Source organism: Oryzias latipes, chromosome 3 (assembly GCF_053564925.1).
Source record: "Oryzias latipes strain Hd-rR chromosome 3, Olatipes_Hd-rR_3.1".
Lineage (NCBI taxonomy): Eukaryota > Metazoa > Chordata > Actinopteri > Beloniformes > Adrianichthyidae > Oryzias > Oryzias latipes.
The window spans coordinates 29,739,413-29,763,759 of record NC_136239.1 but is presented as its reverse complement, the minus strand read 5'-3'; the positions used below and the strand labels follow the sequence as shown (position 1 = coordinate 29,763,759).

The window sequence follows — 24,347 nt, the reverse complement described above, 5'->3', positions numbered from 1 at the left end:
ACCAAAGATTTTCAGACATGTTTGAAATTAATAAAGTTTGGCCTCAATTACAAAAGGGGTTTATTCAGACATACCTTTGGTTTGTCTGAAGATTAATAACCCCTCCTGTTAAAGTAAAATATGTCCAACCCAAGAGGCCCTCAGCTCTCATCTGTCTGCCTAGCTGTTGGACAGGACAAGTTAAAAAAAAAAAAATGAAATATATCTCGTTCCCACAAATTTATGTCTTGTTCGCACGAAATAATATTCCATTCCCACAAGATAATATGCCGTCCTCACTAAATACTATTTCATTCCCTTTAAATAATTAATTTGTGCGAACGAAATCATTGTTTACGTCATAATTCATTCATAAACACGGATATGCTCTCCGGCCGGCCACAAAAGCCGCTTTCAGCAGTAACTTCCGTGTCTCTGAGACCCACATACGTTCAAGAAAGGAAAAAGAAAAACAAGAATGATCAATTTATAATTGTCTCAATGAATATAAGAAAAATATCATAAGATTTCGGATGCCCAAGCTTGCTGTTTTGCCACACCACAGCGATTCTCCGGACATAGCACCTAGCTCCGCCGCAGAGCTCTTTAGCCTGTCTTGCCGGCATTCGGGCATCCGAAGGTTAGAAAGCTTCATGCTATGTGTCCCATCGTGCATCACGTTTTCCCCATAATGCATTTCGACCGATCATTGTGTCCCTATAACTGTAGTGTAACAACAAGACAAATGATTGGCTAGTCGTGATGCATGATGGGATACGTAGCATGTAGCCTACTAGCCTTCAGATAAAAAGTGACTGCTAACGAGTATGATGCTTTTGTAGAGCTTTTTAAAATAAACAAATCTGATCTCTAAACATCTTCCGTGTCTTCAATGCAATGTAATGAGACACACACAGACAGAAATGTGAAGGTATCTGCTGTAAATCCAACTATTGCTCACATCCGTGTTTATGAAGCTAGGAGCTATGTCCGGTAGGCGAAGCAGCAATCCGTGTTTATGAATGACTTATGACGTGAATAATTACTTCGTTTGCACAAATTAATTAATGCGGGAACGGAGTATTATTTTGTGGGAACAAGATACTATTTCCTTCGCATAACTTAATTATTTCGAGGGAACAAAATAGTATTTCGTGGGAACAGAATATTATCTTGTGGGAACGGAATATTATTTTGTGTGAACAAGATATTAATTTGTGGAAACAAGATATTAATTTGTGGGGACGACATATATTTTATTTTTTTTATGTCAGGACACGGGCTCCGTAGTTTACCTTTTCTCTTTAACGGGTCTTAAAGATCTCTGCTGAAACCTGCAATGACCGAAAGTTATTCTTTCTGGTTGATATTTACTTGTTATAATCCAAATCCGTAGACTGGCAGTAGCAGTTATGCAGAAATCCACCTCTTGGAGGGTATTTTCAGACGGACTAAATGTATTTTCCCCTCACAGATGCATAATGCAGCACCAAATGACATTGTTCAAACTCTTTAAAGAGTTCCACTGATTTATGTTCCAACCATGTCTATAATTATATATGATTTATGTTTTTTTTTTTTAGTATGATACAATTCTGTTCAGGGTACATTTCATCCCAATGCATTTTTATCAACATTTTTGAATGTAAGACAAATTAAAAACAGGATGTATTACAACCTCTCATCAGTGCCTAGTGAAATCAAATTTGGCAGCAATAAGTGCATTGAGTCTTCCTGTGATTAATATTACAAGCTTGGCATGCCTCGTCTCATTCTTCTTGGCAGAAATGTTACCTGACAAAGAGGCAGCAGTGCCATTTCAGGTTTGTGCATTAATGTTGAGTCTTTCACAAAGTCACTTTTCCATGACCTCCCCAATTTTGGATTGTTCTTGTTGTGAGTTTACTTGTGAATTTTTATCCGAAATTTGAGTTTTAAAATTAGGAAATTTGTTTTTCTCATTTCATATTTCTAAAACAGCTCACCTGATAAACATCCTTTGTTTCATGCTTTTTTTTTTTCTGAAATAACTTTTTTTTTCCATGGTCTTTTGCTTTTTTTCTTCTTTTGCTTAATTTATTTTTCATTTGTGGTTCCTTTTTTAAAACCACACATACACTTTACTCATCATGCTTCAGTCTCTCTGTTTTTGACCCTTAGTTTATTTCCGTTTCTGTCCACTGCTGGACTCATCATACATATTCCCCTTTTTGTAATTTAATTAACTTTTTACATGAATGTAAATTTTGCCTAGAAGTTGCACATTTCTGAAACCTAAGCTCTAATAATCAAATTGTTATAGTTTTTTTTTTTATTGACAAACTATGATGCTTTATCCAACCCAAACTGCACATAACTTTATATCGACTTTAGCGTAATCAGACATGCAAAGATGCACATTATCCTCTCATGTCCACTACTTCAAAGAATCTGTTCTCACTTGTTGCTTTGCAGTTAAAGCTCTCACACTGCTACATTGTAATCCCCGATACAAGTCGGCTTTTTTGACATCTCACACATAACATTGTTTTGATCCTTGTTTGGAGGTCTCTTATCTTAATATTGTTAACTCCATTAGAAAGGATCTTGACATTTTTTTCCAGTTTTCCAGGCTTATTTAACTTAGATTTGTCAAGATGAGAATTTAGTTGATCAGATTTTGTAATTCCATTCCTTTACACTCTTACCTGTCTTACCTGCATTGTCTAGATTGTTTTCCCGCTTGCATTTTCCAATGGTGATGGACACATCGTCAATTGCAATATCTCCCTCATAATTTAACCCTCGAATTCCTTCGAAGACAATCTGTTTTAAAAAGAAACACAAACATAAGCATATTTTACAATATGTAATAAACATAATCAGGAAATTGTCTTAAAAGTGTATAACCAAAAAAGTAATTATGTTGTACTTTATTGCTTTCATTTCTTTTTTTTTTTTATCTTGCAGAAGGTACAGTTTACCAAAATATTCATCATAAAACTTTGATGTTTTAGCCACCAGCTATTGGGTGTTGACTGACAGCCTAATTACTGCAGTGGACCAAGGCACCAAAAGCCCTCAACACACAGCTCATCAAAACCAAGCAAAGTCTGGTTGGCATTTGAAAAGAAAATAGCAAAAAGAGTCCTTTGTTGCTCTGAAATATCAACCTCAATTACTATTTTTTTTTTAGGGAGAACCCCATCAATTTTACGGTAGTAATAAATACAACTTCCTAAGGATTAGACAAGTTCACCAGCCTGTTTTCCAATCTGTCATAAAATCTCAGTTAATCTGCTCAGTTGTTTGCATGAAACATTTTTCAAGAATTATCTAAATTTTCCTTTTATTACCAAGCTTTCCTTAAAACAAGGCAATGCTAATAAAAAATGGAAAAGATGATGCTTCATCAAATTTAAAGTGGTTGCTTTAAAGGAAATCATGGCTGTGACTAATTTGCACTTCACGTACTATACATTTACGTACTCTATCTATCTATCTATCTATCTATCTATCTATCTATCTATCTATCTATCTATCTATCTATCTATCTATCTATCTATCTATCTATCTATCTATCTATCTATCTATCTATCTATCTATCTATCTATCTATCTATCTACACCCCAACTGACGTGTGCTCAGTGAATGTCTCAGGCAATGGAGAGCAGAGGATGCAGTGCTGGAGGACAGGTCCTCATGGGAGGACAAACCCTTGCATTGGATGTACCAACAGACCATAACTGAAGTGGCTGATATCAAGAAGTCTTACCAATGGCTGTGCAAAGAAGCACCTGAAACAATCCAGTACATAACTGCAGGGTGTAAGATGCCGGCAAGGAAAGCATACATGAGGGCCACAACCAAGTGGCTGCTAGAATAATACAAACCTCCTAATGAGAGAGCAAAGATCCTGTGGGACTTTCAGATCCAGACTGACAGAATGGTAATGGCGAACCAACCAGACACTGTGGTACTGGATAAAGAACAGAGGAAAGCTGGTATAATGGATGTGGCAGTACCAAGTGATGTCAACATCAAGAAGAAGAAACTGAAGAGAAAAACTAAAGAAATACCAATGACTCAGGGAAGAATAGGAGAAAGCATGGAAAGTGAAGCTGACAGTGGTGCTTATGATAATTGGAGCATTTTTGGCAGTAACCCTCATGCTGGAGTAGTGGCTACAGCAGATATCTGGAAAGACCTCAGACATCTCGGTCCAGAAAAGCGGCATTCTAGGAACAGCTAATATACAGTGCAGGACCCTCAAGCCTCTGGTAGATGACTCAAGCTTTTGTGAGAAAAAAATCCAGAAGGCTGAGACAGGTTTTTTTTTTTTTAAAGAAATGTATAAATAATGTGAATATTGACAATTCAGATTAGCAAGAAGGTGAGCACATGCAAGCACAGAGGGGTGGCAAATATGCATGACTGGCTTCATGTTACAGAATCCATCTGTTAATACCAACGTTCTGTGGTTAAGGGGCATGCCTGTGTTTAATGTGAATGCAAATTTACCCGACTCGAATGTGCCTGGGTTCAATGACCTGGATCTTATCCACTAAAGAGAATAACCTGACAAGTGAGCTGGCAGACCTCCCTCTCCACATAAATTTCCTCTAGTTTTGCTAGGGAACCCCAATGCCTGGAATATCTCCCCAGGGAGGTCGTCAGAAGATTTTAGAAAGAAATAAACTACTTCAACTTGCTTCTCTAGATGTGGAAGAGCAGTAATTATCACCCTAACTCTATGGGAGCACCCATCCATCTTACAGGGGAGACTAATTTTAACTAACGTATCTGCAATCTTATCTTTTCGGTCACGGCCCAAGGTGAAGGTAGGTACATAAATTGACCAGTTAATTGAAAGCTTTAGACTTTGCCTCAGCTTCCTCTTCACTACAAGAGGACTGCACGTCTGCGGCCACTGCACCCATTTGCTGATCAATCTCACGCTCCATCCTTCCATCACACGTGACACCAAAACCTCTTCACTTGTGACACCGCCCTATCAGGAGAGGGCAAACCGCCTTTTTACTGTTAAGAACCATGGCCTTTGGCTTGGAGGTTCCAGTTCTCATTTCAGTCACTTCACACTTAAATGTGAACAGTGTACTCTCCCCTTCTTGAAAAGTGGTACCATCAGCCCAATCTGCAAGAGGTCCTGTCTCTGATGACAACATCATGTTATAAAGGAGCGTCTCCCAGGACAACCCAACAAAATTCAATGAATTTAGATACTCAGGATGGACCTCATCCTCTCTTCTTTTGGGGGCATCAACAGGAGCTTGGTGACTTCACAACCTTGGATGATATACCGGACCATTTTTGTGTCCTAACCCAGAAGAGGAAGTACAGGAAGAGCAGGCACCATCATGAAAGAAAAAATCCCTGCATGGTTTGTTCCACTGATATCGGAAAATCCAACCAGTGCCTAGACCAAGCTAACAATAGAGCCCAGGAACTAGAAAGAGAAAAGGGGAAGAATTGATAGATGTAGAAATCCCAAGTGATAGCAACATCAGAGAAAAGGAACATGAACAGATAAAGAAATGGAGGAACAGAGGTCCTTGTGGTAATATGAACACTCTGAGCCATGACCCCCAAACTGCGAAAATAGTTCCAGCTCATTCCAGGCACATTATCCATGATATCTGTCTGGAAGAGTAGTTCTTAGAAACAGCTAAGATACTGGGCAGGTCCCTCACGCTCTCAGGCCTCTGGTAGAGGACACAAAATTCAAAGGAATCAAACTATTCTCAGGACAAGTGAATATGTATCTAGGTTATAAATATATACTGAAAGCAAAAAGACGTGGTGCTGTTATGATGACAAATGAGGAATGACAAAGTTCAGCTGCAAAAGATAGTGTGCCTATGTTTTTTGGTTTTGATGTGTGGATCATGTTTGGTGAGAGAGCTTTAACAGACTGGCAGAGTTGTGGCTGTAAAATAATACAAGTCTTTAAAAGGACATAAACTAACTGTCTCTTCCACTGTTTTTCAGTAAAATTGGGAGTTTTGTTACTGTGCAATTGTATCAAAAGCGGGTTTTGCCAAAAGCCTTCTTCCCTAAACCTATCTTTCTAAAGATATTACCACAGCCAGCTGAGCCAGTTTTCACACGTGCAAAACAAGATACTCATAATGGCTCTTAACAAGGCATACCTTTGTACACCTGCAAGTGCATCTGGATCAAGCAATATACCAGATTGCTGAATAATTACAAAAAATGAGAAAATAATAAAGGAATTGAAAGGCAGACACATTGGCTTTGACACACAGAAATGTAGAACATCTGCTCCTCTGAGCTATAACACTGCGCCATGAGAACTGAAAAACAAAAGGTTTCTGTGTAAAAAAATCTTTGTATGTATTATAAAGATAAACTGAGTACATGTATAACTAACATCAAATTAAATAGCAACATGATAGTCCTTCTGATTGAAGTTAAACAGCCAGCTGATAAAAATGGCATACTGTATGAGTAATGCACATGATTAACTCGATTTGACGTGCACTTTACTATTTTATAACACATAAAAACATCCTATTCCACATGTATATGAAGGACCAGAAGGAAGTAATTGCCATGACTCCGTTGACTGTGACGCAGAGAGTGGGCATGAGAAAGAAATACATGGCTTTGTGTGCGTGTGAGTGTGTGAAGGAGAGAGACTACAAGATCAAAGATGGTGTCATCAAGTGTCAAGACATAGTTGGGACAGTGTCGTTTTGTCAAGCTTTGTAACCTTTAATGTTCGCCTTGATGTGCTAGCAAATCACCACAGGGGATACAGGCTTCGGAGTGAGGTGAAAATGAGTCTGTAGCCGCGGTTACATGGGCAGAATATCTTGATCGGATCAATGGTCGGGTTAAAATTCACCCGTGCACATGGGCACAGAAAACCTTTTTTCCGATTAGAACAAACGTTCCCATGGCTCACACTCTCGTTCGGAATGAATCATTTGGGCATGCGCAGTAGTGTAAAAATCACCCGGATGAGGATATAGGTCCCGTTGTAAACAAACCGCTTCCACAGACATTTATGCAGCAGCTCGGTAACATACGAGACGATCTTCCAAACGTGCTTTTATTAATGTCATGAATATTATGAATTGCCTGTTCGCTCATCGTTATATTTAATCTGTGTGGTCAGTGCTTTTTTTGTGGAAGAATTAAGCTGGACGAAAGCTTAGGACAGACTAACACGGGCTAACATCATTAGCCTGATGGATGGACACAAAATCCAGGACCGTGCAAGAAACGCAGCAATCTGCAGCTTTCTAAGGACTGAGCGACATTTATTTCTGCTCTGAAAAGTTCACACAGACCGCCCCAAAGCCACTCTGTGAGCTAGCGGCCCGAGCTCTGTTCGAACACGGTTCCTCCTGAGTCCTGCAGCCGCTAACCCAGAGCGGCGGGACGGCTCGCAGTCTGAATTCTCCCACACATAACAAAACAACAAAACGCACACGTAAAAAAGCCCCCCCCCCCCGACACAAAATTATTAATCCAGCTGCTCTGCTCACTCGGGTGCCAGTGGACCGAGTGAGCGTCAGGGGGCACGAAGCGCTCCTCCTCCGAATCTCCCCCGTGAGGGGTGAAAGAGAGGGGAGAGCCAGCGGGGCGAGAGCGGAGCGGCGCTTTTCAAGGGGCGTCCGCAGAGCTGGTCGGTCCCGTATGCGCTCCAAAGCATTCTCACAGCGAAACACCTTCTATGCGTGACGTAAACCAGAGCAGCAGTGACACACGATCGGAATGACCGTTTACATGCTCCACGATCGGATAAACGATCGGTATAACCCACCTATCTCGATCGGAAAGAAATTCTGATCCGAATGAGTCTGACCGGGGCAGAGTATTCCGAACGGCGCGTTTACATGACGCATTTTCTTTCCGATCAGGCGTTCATTCCGATTGCTTTTGCCCATGTAAACGCGGCTTGTGTGTGACAAAGAAAAGTGAAAGAAAGAAAGAAAGAAAGAAAGAAAGAAAGAAAGAAAGAAAGAAAGAAAGAAAGAAAGAAAGAAAGAAAGAAAGAAAGAAAGAAAGAAAGAAAGAAAGAAAGAAAGAAAGAAAGAAAGAAAGAAAGAAAGAAAGAAAGAGAGATTAAGGGAGGGACTTTTTGAAATATCCCTTTGTAAAGGGAGGCACAGAAATGTCGGTTGGCCTGGTTCCCTGCAGGCCACCCAGGAACTAAACACAACACACAGATGTCCACAAAGTAGTACATTCACCTTGACATGCTTCTGCATTTTTGTTGTGCCTCTATTGAAATTCTATTTTCATAAACTTGATACTCATGTTTAAACCTAACTAACAAAATCTTATTAGTAAACAGCTGAAAACATCTAAAAATAATTTTCAAAACCTGTTACTGACTTAACTGCAGTTTCTGCTTGAAGACATAAAGAAAGACTAGAAAGCTTCAAAAGAGGCATCTCACATTTTGCATGTTCATAACACAAACACTCAAAACAACCACAGACAAGACTTGCAGGCAACCTATAGCTTCAAATTATAAATCTGTGTGTGTTCTGTCACAATTCAAGGTGGATTTATTTCCCTTTATTCATTAATTTCATGTCATGTTTAAATGGAAAAAACTGGGATTTCTCAGCCTTTACTTTTTTGTGTAATATTAGCCAGACAAGTCAGAGTTTGACAAACTCCAGTGTCTCAGATAAAAGAAGGTTATTGCATTTTTTTTTAGAAACTCCTCTTTTTTTGTTTCTTTCTCTTATGTCATTTTAATGATACTTACTAAAAAGGTCAGAAGCCTTTCCATTTGAGATCCACAGAACAGGTATGTGGGTTAAACAATGCATTCTGAATACAAATGTGACACATAGTTCTTACATTATTTGTTTTTCTGTTCCTTATAAGTGAAACTAAAAAGGTAATGAGTTAATTAAATTGTTACCAATGACATATTGCATTTGTCTGCATATTGTGTTACATAAGGTTAAAAAAATGTGTATTTACTGCTCATAAGCAGGGCTGAAAGTAAGCCGGTAGATAGATAGATAGATATAGACAGATAGACAACTTTATTTATCCATTTGGGAGGTTCCCGCATGGAAATTGACAATTAGATCTGGCGGAGGTACTCTGTATCGGCTGGAAGATCAGCTGTGTGGCGGCTCTTTACTGCTTTGACACTTATTTAAAAGAAGCTGCAGGCTTATGCCGCTAAGACCATGAACCAGGCAGCACTTTATCTCATAATTTTACAGTTTCTGTGGTTTTTAATGTCTTATCATCGCTACTAAATGTGATCTACGTCCCTCTTCCTCCTCACGGTATCTGCCAATTCTGTAGCTTCCCTAAACAATAGTTAGTCGGTTGGAAATTCCTTGTATTTCTTGCAAGATAATCACATGTAAAGTAAATGTGTACAATCAAACAAGCAAACAAGAATGAACGGTAAATCCATTTATATTTTAGTTTCATAAGGTTCAGCCCACTGCTGTTTTTCCACATCAAAATAATCCAAAGGGAACATTATTAGAATATTCTACCACATAGTACGGGCATTTATTTTTGCAAAATTCAAAGTGTTTCTACACATTGGACTGGAATGATGGCTTAATTATTATTTGTTGTCATCATATATATGTTGTCCGCTGTGATGTTACTTGGTTGTTTTTAGGTTACAGTAAAATAAACCCACCATGTCTCAATCCAAATGGTATTGATATGAGTTTTGATGAGTTTTGGTATGATCAATTATCATCAATTTATTTAATTTTGAAACAATTTTATAATGGTATAATTTCCTCCCACCATCCAAGAACATGCTTCATAGGTTAATTGGCAACTCTAAATTGTCCATAGGTGTGAGTGTGAGAGTGAATGGGTGTGTGATTGTGGACATTCTACCCTGCGACAGACTGGCGACCTGTCCAGGACATCCCCTGCCTTCGCCCACAAGTGGCCGGGATAAGCTCTGGCAGCCCCATGACCCCGAAAGGGATAAAACGGAATAGAAAATAAATGAATGAATGAATGAATAATTTGATTCAATAAACAACTTGATTCAGACATATATTTGTGGTTGAATAAATGTATTCAATGATTAATCATTAGACCCCTAATCTACATTTATTGCTATTAAAACTGTACTTTGATGATGGTATAGTACCAGCATAAACAAAAATCTACTTTCACCACTGCTCATAAACCATATTTCGTAACATAGCACATCAATTACTGTTTAGTTAATGATGTTAATCTCATCACAGTTAAATGCATTTTATGATATTCTATTGTTTTCTCTCAGTGTCAAGACACAATACATCTTGTTGAAATGCTAAAATGTAGACCCTTAAGTAAAGGCATAGGTTGCAAAGGTCTAATCAAGGGTATGTGAGGACTTGTATGACATGTTGGATTCAAAGAATGAAGAGGTAGATCTGTACTGGTTGGCAAGTCAGAGAAACAAGAATGGAAAGATGTGCAGCAGGTTAGGGTGATCAAGGACATGGATGGAAATGTGCTGACTGGTTCCACAGGTGTAATTAAAAGATAAAAGGAGAACTTTGAAGAGTTGATGAATGAAGAGGGTGTTTGTGAGCACAGAGGAGAAGAAGTGGCTGTTGTGAAGCAGGAAGTAGCATGGTTAAGTGAGGATCAAGTAAAGTTTATCCTGACAACATGCATTGCTCTGGAAAAGGGAAGAATGAAGGTCAGCTGCAGCAAGACAGTATGAATAAGAGGGAATCAAGTAAAAAGGTGAAGTTTTAGGGACCAAAGGAAACGAAGATAGAAGACTTTAAGTACTTTGCGTCAACAGTCCAGAAAACCAGAGTTTTGAAGAGTGCAGAGAAGAGGCTAAAAGATGTATGTAAGCAGGTTGAAATGGGTGGAGGAATGTGTCAGGTGTGATGTGTGACAAAAGAGCGTAAACAAGCATGAAATGAAACGAGTAAAAGACTGCTGTATGAGCAGCCATGGTGTTGGTTTGGAGACAGCAGTTCTGAGAAAGAGAAGGGGGCAGAACTGGAGGTAGCATAGCAGAAGATATCGTCTTTGGGAGTGACAAGGTTGGATTGGATCAAAAATGAATACATCTGAGGAACAGCTTGTGTTAGATGTTCTAGAGATAAATGCAGTAACACCAGATTAAGATAGTGTGGAGATGTAGGGAAAAAGGACTGTGATTATGTTGGTAAAAAAAATGCTGAGGTTGAAGTCCCCAGGAAGGAGGTCTAAAGGAAGACCAAAGAGGAGGTTCATGAATGAAGGAGGACATAAGGGTAGTTGTTTTGAGTCAGGATGATGCAGAGGATAGGATTAGATGGGTTGAATAATTTGCTTTCGAGACTTCTAAGGGGAGCAGCCAAAAGAGACAAAATAATCCCGTCCATGAAGTCACAAGGTTCTCTTAACTACCCCAACATATCACAACTCCTGTTACTTTACTTTACTTTACTTGAGTCAAAAAGTAAGTAATGATACAATTAATCCCCCCCCCTCACTAAAGTGGGATTATGCTTTCAAAAGCTGCTGAGAAATGTAAAAAATATATTTAAAATGCTTTTAATATTTAGAGTTTAGCATGTTATGGGCATTCCATTAAACATGTAAGTTGTTGTGCCATAGCTTTTTTAATCTATTTCCTACCAAAAATGCTGCATCCCCAGTTTTAAAACAGAAAAGAGTCATGCAGTTAATACAGAGTAAATGCAGCCCCCCAGCTAAAGCACTCCATCCACATTCATCATGAATTCAATTTTCCCTTTGGACATACAAAGGGTATCTACAATCATTACAAAACAACTAGCAGGCATCCCTTGCTCATAGCTAAACCTGTTAATTGACCCGTCAAAGCTAATTGCTGCAGGGGATGGGAGGCTAGGTATGCATGTTTCAAAAATAATTACCTGCGTATTTAAATCAATAACATCATTAATTCATGAGATTTTACTTAAGCATAACAATAACTTCAACAAAATTAGAGTGCCTGTGTTGGAAATGATGATTATAAAGAACTGAAGACTCAAAATTGGTTCAATTGGCTTACATTAAAACTCTTTGGATAAACTTTCAGACAGTAAACTGTAATCAAAGTGATGAGAATGATCAACAAAATGTACAACATGATTACTTTTGTTTTTTCTGCTGATTGGACAAAGTATGCACACAAACATTTTTAAAAACTCAAAACTTTTAAGTGGCTAGGAAAGAGATTTTGAGAGAAAAGTGGAACATTTGCCAAAAAAGTAGCTGCCAAAAAGCAGAAGAGACATCAATTAGACAGAATTCAAACACCCTTTTCTGTTTCGTGGCACTTTTATTTCAAATATTGACTAAATATATATTTAATTTAAACCTATCACCTTCAAATGATGAGCAATAAACGTGCATTTCTTTGTGTATTAATTATATTGTGAATTTGTGTAGCTTTGGTTAATAGTTGCTTGAAAAACAAATAGGACATTCAGTCCGGTATCAAAATCAAAACGTTTTCAAAAATCTTTGCATTTTGGATGAGTTTTGATTCAATATTGTTCCTGTCAGCTCGGTTTTGCTCTGTTTTCTGGACATTGAGTTTAGGTCGCGGTAGTCAAGCAAAGAGTGAACTGCTATTTTCTGGATAGTTCTGATACACAATAATGGTTTAGTAAAACCACCAGAAACCATCAGAATTCATTTTATTGACTGTTACTCATGTCTTCAGACTTTCATTCATGCTTTTAGTTCACTTTTTTGCAATGCGGTTCACAATGGTGTAATTGGTTAATTACTAAGATCCTTGACCAGTGCAAGTCTAGGATGACAAAGCTTTACTTTAATGCAACAGTTATTAGTCAAATTAAACTGTAGTTCGTAATTAGTGTGTTAAACTAGCATGTTGGATTATGCTTCAATAAAAGCTCAACCTGCAGTTATAACAGAAAGTAAACCACAAGTCTTCCGTAAACAATTTGATCCAATAATTTTCTTTACAAATAACTTTAAATAAATCAAATAATTTATGATTTCTTCTTCGTCTTACTTGTTAATCAACTTTGCAAAAAGTGATAAGGTAGAGGTTCTCATTTATCATTACTCACAGCTTGTTGAAAATGCCATAATCGTGCGCTCTCTTCTATTTAATGAACTGATGACGAAGTCGAAAGAGTTTTTTGGGGGAAAAAAAGATTAATCTTGACTGGATCCAAAGTGAAAAATGTTCAACCTGAAAAGCAAAATCCAGATGACCTTTCTTTAAAACGTTTCCATCCTGGATGAATGAGAGTCTTCACAGAACAGATCAAGTAAAGATATTCTGGGGTTTTTATTTATATCATTGCTTATATTTCTTTACATTAATAACTATCATTTAAATTTTATTTATTGATGTTAAAGTGTATGGCTGTGTTATATTTAATCCAGGAGCTTAACACACATTTGGAATGTGTGCTTACACATCCACACCTGCAACCTCCTGCATCTGCAACCTCCATCATCATCTATGAGCAGCACGTTTGCAGTCTCTTTAAAATATTGTCCAATATTTATACCACAGTGAGATTTTCCTCAGTAAAGAAAACAATCAGTGACGTGAAGGGGTTAAATGGTATTGCACTGGCAGCACTACAAACATTGATGTTTATGACATGTTCTGATGGACAGACTCTCAAATAATTTATGTTCTCAGAGTCTCCCATTGGACAGATACTAGCCAACAAAAAAATTGGAATATATTTAGCTTTGTAATCACTAAAATATTCATCCTGTAGAGACCGTTGGGATCTTACCACCACTAAAGAGATTTTGGAGATTTGATATATCTCTAAGCTCGGTGTATGAGGTAACGCTGAAGCTGGAAAGAATGTCTTGCTGGTAAATCTAATTCAAAGGCTATCTCCAGTTCTTTTGAGCCCCAAATGTCACTGCAAAGAATGTCGTATGAAACATTCATCTGACTCAAAGCAGAATTTAAAGCCCAAGTCTTTCAGGAATTCTCCAGTTTTATAAAGTAAGTGTATAAAAATCCTGTTTGTTCCAGGCTGAAGTGGTGATCTTTCTTCAGGGAAAGAAATAATACAGAAGAAATAGCAGCAGCAGCAGAACAAATATCAAGGACGCAACCATTTTTGTGTCATCTTCTTCAAAGACCAACCAGACCTATGACGCTGGGCAGAGAGGAAAAGCTAAGGAAGTAATAACTGGAGGTTGAATTTCTTGTATATACTGATCTCTATGGAGTGCACAGTTGTACCTAAAGCACATCTCAGCTGACTACTGCGAAGCAGAAGGAAGTTTTTCACGATTATGATGCCGACATTTTTGCTTTCACTGCAAATACATATTGGCTAAAAATATTGGTTAACGACTGCCTTGACTACCTACTGCAGTTTACCTACCGACCCAATACTAATTACTATTGGCCATGAAAAAAAAAATTGGTTGATCGCCTGAAAAAGATCTTTGTGAAGGTAGTTTAGGTCTGCAGATTTCCTACTTCATTCAGCTCTGATTTTTGTATAATTGCTGTTGTAGGAAGAAAAAAAGTCCTTACCTGGAAGGGTCCACTTGGGCTGATGTCAAAGTCTGCTCTCTTCCAGTCTGGACCTTGATGTCCAGACTTGGTCCACTTCAGTAAATCCAAAGCTGAAGCAAAGCTTCCCATTCTGAGAAATATATTGAGTGTGCCTGTGAAGATATTGCATACATCCATGTAAGCAGACTCAAGCACACAAGATAGAAGGAACTGTCAGTTTACTCCTACAATTTGTTTAATTAACCCAACAAACATCTAAGTCTGCCTCATTATCTGATTAAAAACACTGTAGTTCTATTACTACAAACTTTGATTGTTTTATAATAAAAAAAATATGTATTTTTGAATTGTTTCTATTCCAATTATTCATCTAACAAGAGAAAAAAATGAATGCAAAATTAATATATACCACCCAAAAATAATCTGTCTATTTTAAGCTATCACAGAATCATCAGCAATGCATTCACTATGACAACACCAGTCGATGACATTTTCAGGCAAATGTTACTGCAAATGTTACATATTTAAAGTTGACATGGCGGAACCAGCTCTTTAAATTTCTGCATCTAGTTCTCTGCACAAAAAGCAATATAACCAAACACAGTTTTACCATGTTTTAAAATGAAAGGACAATATCAGCACAAAAACAGGTTGTTCTCCACAAAAATACAGTGGAAGTAAAACAATCACTGTTAACTGATTGATTCGAGAGCTGATACTATAGTAGCAGAGACATGACACTTTGTTAAGCAACCCACTGGGAAAAAGCAACTTATACGATACAGGAAACTTTTGAGTTGAAATTAAATCTGTGTTGTCTCTTAGCAATATGCTTTCATGTCATCATGCAGGACATTTGGATTTCTCCCCGACAGCCATCCAGACAGAAAAAAAGCTGACAATAGAAGGACTTGTTGAAAGGACACAAAAAAAAGATTTCTAGAATGTGTTAATTAACCATGTTTCCTTTTGTATATGCACAAAACACACTATTCTGTCGAGTGGTGTGTGGATTTAATGAAATATGTTGTGTGAGCAATGGATGAGACTCTCTCTCTCTTGTCTCTATTTCTCTCAGCTCTCTAAGATGTGAGAGATTCATTTATCTTCTTAACGATCTCCAACCAGCTCCTAATTGGAACATTAACCAACCACCAGTCTCTTAAACAAATAGACAAGCAGGGGGCATCTGTGTGCTATAGGGTGTGCTCATAATTTGGAGAATGGATATGTGTGCAGCATGGACATATGCTTCCATCAAGGGTGTCCTAACTGTGCAAAGTTGTCCAGATATGATGTAAAGGCTTTCCATCCAGCTTGCATCCTTATAATAACATTAAATGCAAATGACCTATTTAATGAATACTTTTGGAATGGGATACTTTTCATGTTTTCATATTGAACAGAAATAAATTGAAACACATTCTGACCAAAATTATTGTGAATTTCTTAATTGGAGACTAAAAATACAGAAAAAGTCTGTTTGGGGAAGAAAAAAAAGAAAAACTTTTGTAAACATTAAATTATTTACAATTAGATGATCACTGTAAACTTGTAAATTTAAATCAAGTGAATACAAATAATACTAGTAATAACACAAATAGTTATCAGAAAGATGGCTTTGATCACTGAAACAAAAAAAAACTGTTCCTCACATTTGGCCCTTAAGGCTGTGAAGGTAAAGTAGCCACCGGTTGTGGCCACAGGTTTATGGCTTACAACGTGACTTAGCCAATTTTAATCAAGAAATCATACACCCAGTTTTAAAATAAAGTTTTGATTTTATTATTACTTTTATGTCAAAAGACTGTGGGACAGTAGAATTTGAAAGGGGGCCACATTTGGCCAACATGCCGGACATTGGGCATGTCTGGCTTGGCTTGAATGTTTTCTAGATTGTACACTCTCCAGTTTTAGGCAGAACAGAGAAAATATACACATATGGTAATTTTCCTGATTTTCTTGTAGAAGAAAAATAGGTAAAAGACTGCAGTCACTCCTAAAAATGCTACGACAGATGTGAAATAAAAAGACTTTTTGTGGATTGAAATGCTCTTTAAAGATGAAAAAGGTGCAGGTAGGTGTGCAGGTGAGAGATCCAAATGCAAGGCATGAAAAACAAAACAGGAAGAAGTCTAGAACACAAGCAAACAAAAGGAGCAAGAATGTCTACACAACAAGAAAAACAAACGAACACTGAAAAAAATAAACCCAACAATCTGTAAGAAAAAATGCTTCTGGCTTTGCTGTTTTGCCTCACCCAAAATGAAGCTGACTATCCTAGGAGATAAAAGGTGGTCGGGATCAAAGAGAACTAAATGTGTCACAGTGAATGTGCTAAAAGTGTAATGTCAAGTCAAAGTCCCCAGTTACATCAGGAAATGTTCACAAATTTGTTGTTTTTACATCCAAAATTATATTGTAATATATACAGATATATATGTCACATTGTGATCTTTTTTTTAGTTTGCTTTGTCTGATTAAAAAGTGAAAGTGTTTCATTGAATATATGTTTAGCACTTTTAGGCAAAGTGCACTTTGTGGTGATAAAGTAATTTTTGACATTCTGCAAAATAACAACTCAAAAAAGCCTTTTTTGTTTGTTTCGTTATTGTGTTAAGACAAAAAAAACAAAAAAAAAAAAAAAAACACTTGTCTTGCACACCAATAATTGCAAAAGAGACAATCTTCAAATATGTGGAAAAGAAGGAAAAATACAGCAATTCAAAAGATAGTATCAATGCATTCAAACATATTTATCATATAGAGTACTTTTAACACTTAAAGCTTTACAATGAAGCACTTAAAAACCATTCACAGTACATTATCATCCTCTCACTACTTCTAAACACCTACAGGGTAATGGCTGCTCTTAAACCACTGAGTGTTTCTGTACTTTATTCGCCTCTTTTTCCTCCTGTTCTCTTTGGTCTGGGTCTCATTATGAAGCATGTTCTTTTTTAGCCTAAGCTTTCCCTGACCCTCATCCTGCCCTGACTTCTCTCATCTCATCTTCCTTCTCCCTGACCCCTCTACCTTATTCTCATCTTGCCTTTTCTTTGACACGAGTGTTAACTCTGCATGGATAAGGCAATCAAAGCAGCATCGCATTGGAGCTGCCTGGCAGGACAACATGAAAATTGAAGGAGGAAAATTGGAAAATTTCTCCCGCCACGTGCAAATATGATTGCATGTTCTGCTTTAACTCCAGCAGGCGCATTTTTAAGTGCATTTCATTTTTGTGCATGATACGCATAAAATCTCATTTTGAAGATTTTCCTGTTTTAGATTTTTCCAAGCTTTCTGAAATAACAAGATCTTGACAAGAGGAATACTCAGTAAATCCAAGTGAAATACAGGACATACTGGCCAAAAACATTCCATGCAGTTTTCTTAAAACAAGATTTGCATTTAGAATTATAACATATTTTCAGTAGACTTTGAACCGCTTTATTGATTTAGATCTAAAAGTGCAATCATTTTCTTTTAACAAAATGTAAAAGATGGACTCTTGCTCCAATATTTTCCCTGAAAGTTTCTACAGATGCTCAATGGGGATAAAGTTTGGCCTATCTATGGGGAGAGACCAATCTTTCTATTTAAAATAGTCTTGGTTTTGCCTTCTTCTTTGGTTTTGTGAAAATTATACTTTGAAATGAAACACTCTGAACCATTCTCTCAAAATGTATGCACACTGATTCAACTCTTTCTAAATATTAACCTAACCAGCCTCGAAAAGAACGTTAAATATCCCCCTTTTTTCCTTAGTATTAGGCTTTTCCTTGCTTTGTAGTATAACATTTACAAATATTGATAGTTGAATGTGATTCAAGTTTAACATCTGACTTCTTACAACTGATGAATCTAACAGTCAAGTAGACTTGGTAAAAAAAAACACATGCTCCTTCAGAGCTAGAATTGGGAGTTTGGCGTGCAGCCGCATTACCTTTATCACTCTGAAGCCTTCGTTTTTTGGAAAGAATCTGCTACTAAAAGAACACACATTTTTAAAAACTATCGTAAATGAAAATGAGCTTAGTTAAGACGTGTTGCCAAAAAAAAAATTACTTAATGAAATTGTTTGCAAAGAAATCATAAAAAAAAAACGAAAGGGAAGCAATGCAAATTTGCATTTCAAAGAGCCTATACCATGCTATTCTTAAGCCTTTTATAGTAAACAATGTCCATGTATATGATAATATTTTACCTTTAGCAAACACAAAAAAACATTTTTTAAATTAAACCCGGAAATGACATGACTCAATCTCTGAGGCATCGCCTGTCGAGGGGGCCGCCCATTTCATGACGTCAGCCTAGAGTCGGCCTGTGGGTGTGTGTGTTAGCCTGGGGGGAGGTGCTGGCAGTGCAGACTCTTCCTGGAAGGGGCTGTTCTCATTTATCTGTCAGCTTGTGAAAACCTACTCATTTTCGTTGGTTGTGAGGGGCTGCTTGTCAGAGAACAGATTGTTAGAGGAATACCCAGAAATGTGTGAATGGATCAAAAATACCTATTTAGGTTTTTTTTTTGTGAAGAATGAATATTATAACAGATTTAAAGGCTCAAAAATTGATTTTAGTAAGTTTTTCTTGTTTTGTAGTACTTTATTTCATTTTTTTGTCCAATATGAACAATACATATTTATTGTTTTCGTTTATGATCTTTAACTGTAACACACAGTTCCCTTGCAACAAATTTGGATGCGGACTAAAAGAAATATTTACTAGTTTCTTATTATATCTGTGTTTAAACTACATATTCTTCACAACTTCAATGTATTTTTCAATATCATCATGCAAGCTGGACATGAATAACGTTGAAATCTAAAATACAGTGTTCCCTTGTCTATTGCAGGGGTTACGTTCTAAAAATAACCTATGGTGGGTGAAATCTGTGCAGTGCGATTACAGACGTTTTGAGGCTTTCAAAATATTAACATCATAATATTAATATCAGTCAAATATGAACATTTTCACTCTTTTCTCTTTTGTTTAAACTCTCAAAGTCTCAAAGATTGTTTTGTTCCTCTGGCAAACGGAATACATTCTGTACAGCAAAAATGCACAGAGGAGATTGATTGACAAGGTATACACCTAATCAGGACGTAGAACACAGAATCACTGAGTAGTAAGAAAAAAACAAAGCAAAATTGCACTGAAAAAATTCTGAGAAATTGTGAGAACCACAATATAGCAAGGGGACACTTTATTGGTTTTTATTTATTGAAACCTTTCTGTCTTTGACTTAATGTGTTTTAATTAATACAATTTCACATTTGTGCATTGACTTACTATTTGCTTCCATGTGAGTGCTAACATGTTTGCAGCTGTGTAAACTCGGCGAAATATGCATTCAGGCTGTCTGACAGAGCATATTATGATGAACAGCTCTGCCAAATGACTGATTGTTTCTTATCCTTGCTATAAATCACACAGCCACTGCCCCCTTCATCCAACCTGAAAACACACAAGTGCAGCCACACCGAGGCACGACGGAAACATGCAAACAGACCATTTTTAACATCCTGCCCTCCATCCCACACCTCTTCTGCTTACACACACAAAACCTACAGGGTTGTGTCTGACAAGCTCTCCACAAGCGGGTCAAGCCCAGAGATCAGTCTCTGACAGAAATATACCGATAGCAATGAGGTTTAGCTTTGTCTGCACACTGCAACATTGTGCCTGAATGAATGCTTTCATTTCAGAGGGAAGGATTTCTGTGTGTGTGTTTGTGTGTGTATGTGCATGCCTGTCTATAACACTCACCAATGTGTTTGCCCTTCATGTGATAGTAGAAGGAGACGCAGTATGGAACTGGACCCTTTGGGCTTTTGACAGAAGACACGTTGAAAAGAGGGGAAAGAAGTCGGGCTTTGTCTCCTTCAGCTCGCGGCCGTGATGCTTCGATGTACATGTAATACCCTACAACAAGCCATTCCGGAGAAGCAAACAAACCTGAAGTGACTGACACCTTATCAAATTATACACAGCTGTGAAAAATACTTTATCACAAGCATATAATAGGCAAAATAAGAATTGTTTGAAAACAATTAGATGCTAAACGCGGTGGTTATCCTGTAAAATGTGATAATCATTACAAAAGTACACTTTCGGGGGCTCTGAGATACAATTACATGTATGATAAAATGTAAAATTTGAAGAAATGAGAAAAAATGTATAATTTTTTTCTCTTCAACTTTTTTAATAGTGCTATGAACATATTTATTTTTATTAAAATGTCTTGGTGGACCTACCAGGGGAGCCCCCCACCTTATGGCAAACAGTTGCTGGGATAGGTAACATCGTCCCCGTTACCCCAAATGATTCAGCAAGTTTGTGAAATGGATACATTTACGTTTTCTGATTTTTTTCAGTCTGATTATCTTTTTTTTTTTTACAATTCAGTCTTGACACATCTTAATGACTAATCTCTAAAACTATGGTGGTAGCTTTTATTCCTGTACATCACAATGTTCTTTAATGTCCCCCTAAAACCTGTTCTTACCTTCCTTGGTTCCGCTCCGGTCAGTCTCTGGACCGGTATTGGTGGATCTTTTGGGATTTTGGGTCAGGTTATTCTGTCTAGTCCAATCAAAGACATCAGTCCGGTCTTGAGTAAAACCGCAGATCCGCTCATCCTCAAAACCACAAACTTTATCTTGAACATGTTTAAATATAAAAAAAAAGACAGAGCAGGAGGAGTGCACATTTTATATGTGACATTTTACATATCTGACATTGTTAAGACAGACATTTTTTAACTTTGCCTGAATGCCAACATTAAATGTGTATATGACCTCAGCGTTATGCTCTTCAAATCAAACTGCCAGGCAATTACTGACAAAATAATGGGCACAATGTGGGAGGCAGACAAGCACAGTCTATATAGGAACTCTTAAAGTGGACTCCTTTGCATTCTCTAACGGATGACGCAAATAAATTCAGCAGTACGATTAAGTAAGGTTTTTTTACATGGAAATATATTTTTCGCATTGCACAGCCAGTCACATACATATGTCAGTGATTCTGTTGAGAAAACCAAGGGCAGCCTGTGGCATACTTTTTTCTGGAGTGTCTGGTGTTTGCAATCAAATATTCACAGCATGACTGCAACTTCAGTGCGTGCTCATCAGAAACCCCATGGGAACATTAAGAACACGAAATAAGCCATTTGGCACATTGTTTAATTTAGATATTAATAAAAAGAACTGCAAATAAATGACAAAAAATATGGGTTTTCAGCAAAAGGTTCACAAGAATTACAAAGGATGATGTCTTATGAACTTTTGTTGTTGTTTTGCTTGAATCATATGTCCACTGTTGATCACAAATTGACAAGGTGGTCTAAAATGGAGCTCAGATCTGACACAAATTAATCCAGTTTCCTCTGGTTCAGTTCAGGTTTGGCCTTCCAGAGGGAAACAAGTCAATAGAAATTGAAACTTCATCATTTGGCACAGCGTGGCTCAAAAATGTCAACACAGATGAATAAGAACTCAAAAGGTAAACCAATTATCAGGCTGCTGTATCAAACACTGTCTTAAAATAAAAACAATGCCGTCTCATCAAAAGTATGAATTAAATTTTATATATATATATATATATATATATATATATATATATATATATATATATATATATATATATATATATATATATATATATATATACTTCCTGTATATACAGTATAATCTTATATCAGGTAATTCAACCCCATAAAAGTTTGGGAAAAAGAAAAATCCATTCTCTGAACTAAATAAATTTTCTGACAACCACACAGCACAGGACTACTTCATAGATGTCTTTATTTGTCCAAATAGAGTTAACACATAACCTTCATCACCCATAATAACCACTTGATGGTGTTTGATAAACTGAAAGCATGAATCTGACCCTGCAAATGAAAGTAAAACTTCTCCAATCACAACATGTTCCGTAATAAATCGGACAGAACATGCTGGAATTAAATGTGTACTTCTCTGAAACCCCTTTTTCTTATCCTACGAACTTTAAATTAATTTCAAAACTAGCCATCAATTTCTATTTTAATTGCTGTGCACATCATTAAAGACAAAGAAGCAATGCTGCTACATCATTCTTAACGTTGATGTTCCTTGTTAAGCAAGATGAAGGGGCTTCTCTCCATGGTGTTGTCTCCTTCATTAGCCCATCTGGAGGGCTTAGCCATTATCAGAAAATCACTAAAGAAGCCAATATAACAGCCGTCATATAAAAATGCCCAAGCTGACAGCTTTAGCAAGAGCATCCCAGACCCACACGCACACGAAAACAGTCTGCTGCAGATCCACGCAGCTCTTGCTCCCCATGAGGACTGCCTGTGTGTTCGTCTTTGTTTCGGGGAGCTAATCTATTACCATTCACACCCTGTTTCACTACATGCGCTCCTTTCAATTTACACTGTTGTTCTTGCAGTCTGTTACAATCTGCTGTTGTTTTAATTGCCTCACCCTGGCTGAGCCAACTGCCACTCCTGCCAGAAAAATTCAGCGTGTCCCTTAATGAAGAAAATAGACATGATGCAACTGACTGAGAAGAAGAAGTAGGAAGAGAGAGGATGAAAGGCAGATGAGAATCAGTGCATAAAAAGCATCAGACTGACAGAAGCAAAGAGGCTCAACTTCATGTTTTTTTGTGTTTTCTTATCAATTTCACCACTAAAACAAGTTGTTCATCCTGCTCTCATGGACACTGTTTCACTTAAAATTCCTTTGAACTCTTTCCATCCTTTATTTGCCTCCTCAAGCTTTTTATCATTGAGCCTTTTTTTTGTTTACCAATAACAAATGTAATAAAAGCCAAGGCCTATTTCCAGCAAGTTCCACACTGGCAAACTTGCACTTATGCTGCCTGGAGCAAACTTGGCTTTCTTTAGGAGTTTTACATCCATCTGGCTAATGCCAGATGGATGGAATACAGCAATGTGTGATGGAAAAGTTGTAGTTTATTCTCACCTGAAGATCTTGGGTAGGTGTAGGCTGTGAAGAAAAATTAAAAAATTGTAACTATCAGTCAAATTTTCCTATAAACATTTACTTAAAAGTAGCAGTTTCAGAAAAATGTAAAAATCTTTCTCAAAGAATAGGTTAAGGGCTTTATAAGAAACTCACGCTCAGAGTACTGGATGATTCGGCTGACATAATCCCCAGTGCTGTAGGCAGTGATGGGAGCCAGTCGTACCTCGTAGGAAAGAGGGATCCTGAGGTCTGGTATTGTGTAGGACATCAGGACACCTTTCTCTGGCTCTCTGCCCCCCAGGTCCACTTGCTTTGACAGAATTTTCTGCTTGTTCTGCATTCACAGGGGTGATGCCACACACAAGCACAAAAGAAAAATGCAGGGAGATGTGTTACATACAACTGCGAATGACTGTAGGAAAAAAACATAAAGACATGACTGGAAGGCAAAAACAGCAAGAGACATAAATGTGGGTGGCTGCAAGGCACACTTTCAGCACCCACAATCTCTTCTCTATCTTTCATGACTCTATAACAAATGTACTATTAAATGGCATTTTTAAGTAGTTCTGTGTGAAGTACTTTGGAGTAGTAAATGTCTCATATGGCGGTCAGGTTGCTAATAGTTTTGAAAATTGAGAACAGTACAATACCTTGGAATAGCAATCATCGAGAATCTATTTGTTTTATCCATCAAATAACTCAATTTAAAATATTTTCATTTTTATAACAACAATAGATGTTAGATGTTTTATATATTTTTGTAACCCCACTGTGCGTTCTGTAACCACAGATAGCTATTGTTGCAATACAAAATTCAGCATTAGGTATTAGTCATGGCCCCTACTTGGATTCTGATTTTGAGTTCTGCTTTGTTTTTGTTGTTGTTTTATTAAGTCTCAACAAACAGAACATGT

General features: G+C 37.3%; 1 protein-coding gene across 3 annotated transcripts in view; it reads right to left on the bottom strand.

Moving 5' to 3' along the window:
- Positions 1-24,347, bottom strand: part of mdga1 (MAM domain containing glycosylphosphatidylinositol anchor 1) — a 204,292-nt gene that overhangs the window by 6,873 nt on the left and 173,072 nt on the right. For 2 of the 3 annotated variants that reach the window (XM_078945266.1, XM_023953565.2), the window contains 6 exons: positions 23,584-23,764; positions 23,428-23,451; positions 20,961-21,113; positions 20,222-20,377; positions 14,474-14,607; positions 2,667-2,784 (listed from right to left, as the gene is read on the bottom strand). In XM_078945266.1, the coding sequence (XP_078801392.1) occupies positions 2,667-2,784; positions 14,474-14,607; positions 20,222-20,377; positions 20,961-21,113; positions 23,428-23,451; positions 23,584-23,764 (766 nt within the window). The remainder of the gene's footprint in view (positions 1-2,666; positions 2,785-14,473; positions 14,608-20,221; positions 20,378-20,960; positions 21,114-23,427; positions 23,452-23,583; positions 23,765-24,347) is intronic. The other variant, XM_023953566.2, reaches the window with a different exon arrangement.